Source organism: Etheostoma spectabile, chromosome 13 (assembly GCF_008692095.1).
Source record: "Etheostoma spectabile isolate EspeVRDwgs_2016 chromosome 13, UIUC_Espe_1.0, whole genome shotgun sequence".
Classification (NCBI taxonomy): domain Eukaryota; kingdom Metazoa; phylum Chordata; class Actinopteri; order Perciformes; family Percidae; genus Etheostoma; species Etheostoma spectabile.
Window position 1 is genome coordinate 4,416,966 of NC_045745.1, and position 2,628 is coordinate 4,419,593.

At 42.6% G+C, this 2,628-nt stretch overlaps 1 protein-coding gene across 1 annotated transcript in view; it reads right to left on the reverse strand.

The window, feature by feature from the left end:
• Positions 1 to 529: 529 nt before the first annotated feature.
• adora2b (adenosine A2b receptor) overlaps positions 530 to 2,628 on the reverse strand; it is a 10,202-nt gene continuing 8,103 nt past the window's right edge. Inside the window, exon 2 of the mRNA XM_032533849.1 lies at positions 530 to 1,953. Within this exon, the coding sequence (XP_032389740.1) occupies positions 1,218 to 1,953 (736 nt within the window). The 3' untranslated portion in view covers positions 530 to 1,217. The remainder of the gene's footprint in view (positions 1,954 to 2,628) is intronic.

Consider the following 2,628-nt stretch of genomic DNA (forward strand, 5'->3'; position numbering starts at 1 on the left):
GGGGGGGGGGGGGTGTCAGCTGGACTCCTAAGGCAAATGGTATCCACTGAATCAAAGCAATGGTGGTGTATTTGATGAAAGCCACTAAATACAGTTGTACCAGAAGCTAAGCTGATACATTGAACGGATATGGTGTTCATTTGAAATATCAAATTTGACATTGGCTTGTCTACTTTCATTATGTCTCAGTACTATGCAGCTGTGCAGATGCCGTATTTCTATAAATGGTACAATCAGTTTCCCACTTCCTGAGCTTTTTTCATGTGAAATGTTGACATAGAAACTATATGGAGCACCACCACAGGTGTGGTTAGCCAAACTACTTCTTTTGTTTGGGTGTGCATGAGTGTATCAAATTATGCAGTTCATCTAGTAGCCGCCAAAATGCCTTTCTCTGGCTCATAAGATCATTCTGTGACTCCTGGGGCATTTCTGTTTTTCCTGTTTGTTCGCTTTTCCCCTTTTTTCTATTTGGTTTTTGGGATTTTTCCAATGTGCATGATTGTTTTTTGATCCCTCTGTGGACTACTGTGTCCCTCTGCCTACACACATGTTGTTGTGGAGGATTCACTCGCACGGCAGCAGGACAACACTGGGACTTAGTTAAAGCAACAGCTAAAGAACATTTCTGCCCATACAATGGAAATTGTATTGATAAAGAAAATCTATATTTCTGCCTGTGATGGTCATAAGTATGAATTTGTTTTAAAGGGCCACGAGGCAAAAGTAACCACAGATGTAGACTACTACCATTGTACCTCTCTAGGTCCACAGTTACAGATCCAGCCACAAAACATTTTTTGATCTTTACATTCTCAAAGATAAGGTATTGTAATAAATAAATTTATAAACACTGGCACTCAACGTTGACAATATAAAATAGCAGGGCAAAAAAGAGTGTTTGGAGTTGTAACAGAATGATACATAGCATTATACGATATAGTTTGGATCCTGTTCACAGTCCTACAAATCCAGTTAGCTTCAACATGTTTAAAAAAACAACAAACAGAAATCTTTCACAATGCAAAAGTTATGTAAGACTCGCCATTCAATATTTCACTGCTTGACCCCTGATTCATAAATAAATGTCCACATTCAAGGCGCGTTTGACTTCGGTTCATCTTCAAATTTCATACCCTTGTTCTGTAAACATTGCAAACTTGTTGAAAACAAAATTCAAGACTGAAACAAGGGAGCTGACGCAAATACACGACTCTCTATAGCAGAGGGTCGATGGTCATGTGGATCTGGTCTTTGTTGCGTCTGCTGCCGTTGGAGCTGAGGTACAGCTCCTCCCTGTGGCACAGGAAGTTTTGGGCCAGGATCTTTCGGAAGGTGTTCCTGAAGTCCTGGATGCGGTAAGCATAGATGATGGGGTTGACCGCGGAGTTGGCATGAGACAAAATAATGGCCACATACATGACAACGTCTGGCTTTTGCAGCTTTTCGTAAAACAGCGTGAGGCAGTTGAGGATGTGGACGGGCAGCCAGCAGATGGCGAACAGTCCCACGATGATGGAGAGGGATTTTGCGGCCCGGATCTCCTTCTGCAGCGTCCCGTGGTGATGGCTGTCCCCGTTGCCCACGCACTTGAGCTCAATTTGTCTCAGCTGCTTCCTGGCCACGGTGAAGATCTTTAGGTAGATGCCCAGCATGATGAGCAGTGGCGGAAGCACACAGGCAAAGAAATTAAAGTAGACCATGTAGTGCATGTCGACCACACTCTCAAAGAAGCAGTCGAGATGGCAGCTCTGTAGTAAGTCTCCTCTGCCCCTCATCCCCTCCATCAAGCCAGCGTTTGTAGTGTTGTTGGCCCCAGAGCTGCTGTTGGGCCTGCAGCTTGAGTACTTCAAGTTCCAACCAAAGAAGGGGATGAGGCCAATGACAAAGGAGAGGATCCATAAAATAGCGATGATCTCTCTGGCGGTCTTCCCTGTCATCAACTCCTTGTACCTGGAGAAAACACAGCAGAGGTTACCATCTCAATAATGTTCCCAATGTGGAGTGTCACATGTCATACTCAAATAGGCTCTAGGGATTAAGTACAGCCCAGATATAACAGATTCAAATTCAGCAACATGGCAAAAACAAAGTGAAACTTTACAGTATGTGAGCAAAACCAAATGCTTATTCTGTGATCTATGCATGTTAGGATGTCAATATTTACCTATTTATCTCCGATGATTGTTAAATTCCTGCATATTTAATCAAAATCCACACAAAGCTCAAAGCAGACTGGTCTTTAGTAGTACTTTTTGACGTTAAGGCTTAAAGAAGTAGTTTGACATTCTTGAGTGGAGCCAAAATTCACACCACATATTTCTGATTCAAAAAATGTTATTCACTGGAGTAGAGGCCGTTGAACTTTGTTTGGCTCGCAGAAAGAAAGCTGGTGTGGGCTTTTGTTTGTACGGTGTGTTGGTGTGGCCTGACTGGCACATCACATTATTCTAATGTGGCTCCTTCTGTGCACCAGGATGCACATCGGCCTAATAATGACTAAGAATCAGACAATGTAAAAAGTGGGATGGTGAATTGCTATGACTAGGTGCATTCGAGTGTTATAGGAAATATCGTCATCAGTCTTTTTTTTCTCCTTTCAAACTAAACAACAAAATACAATGACAC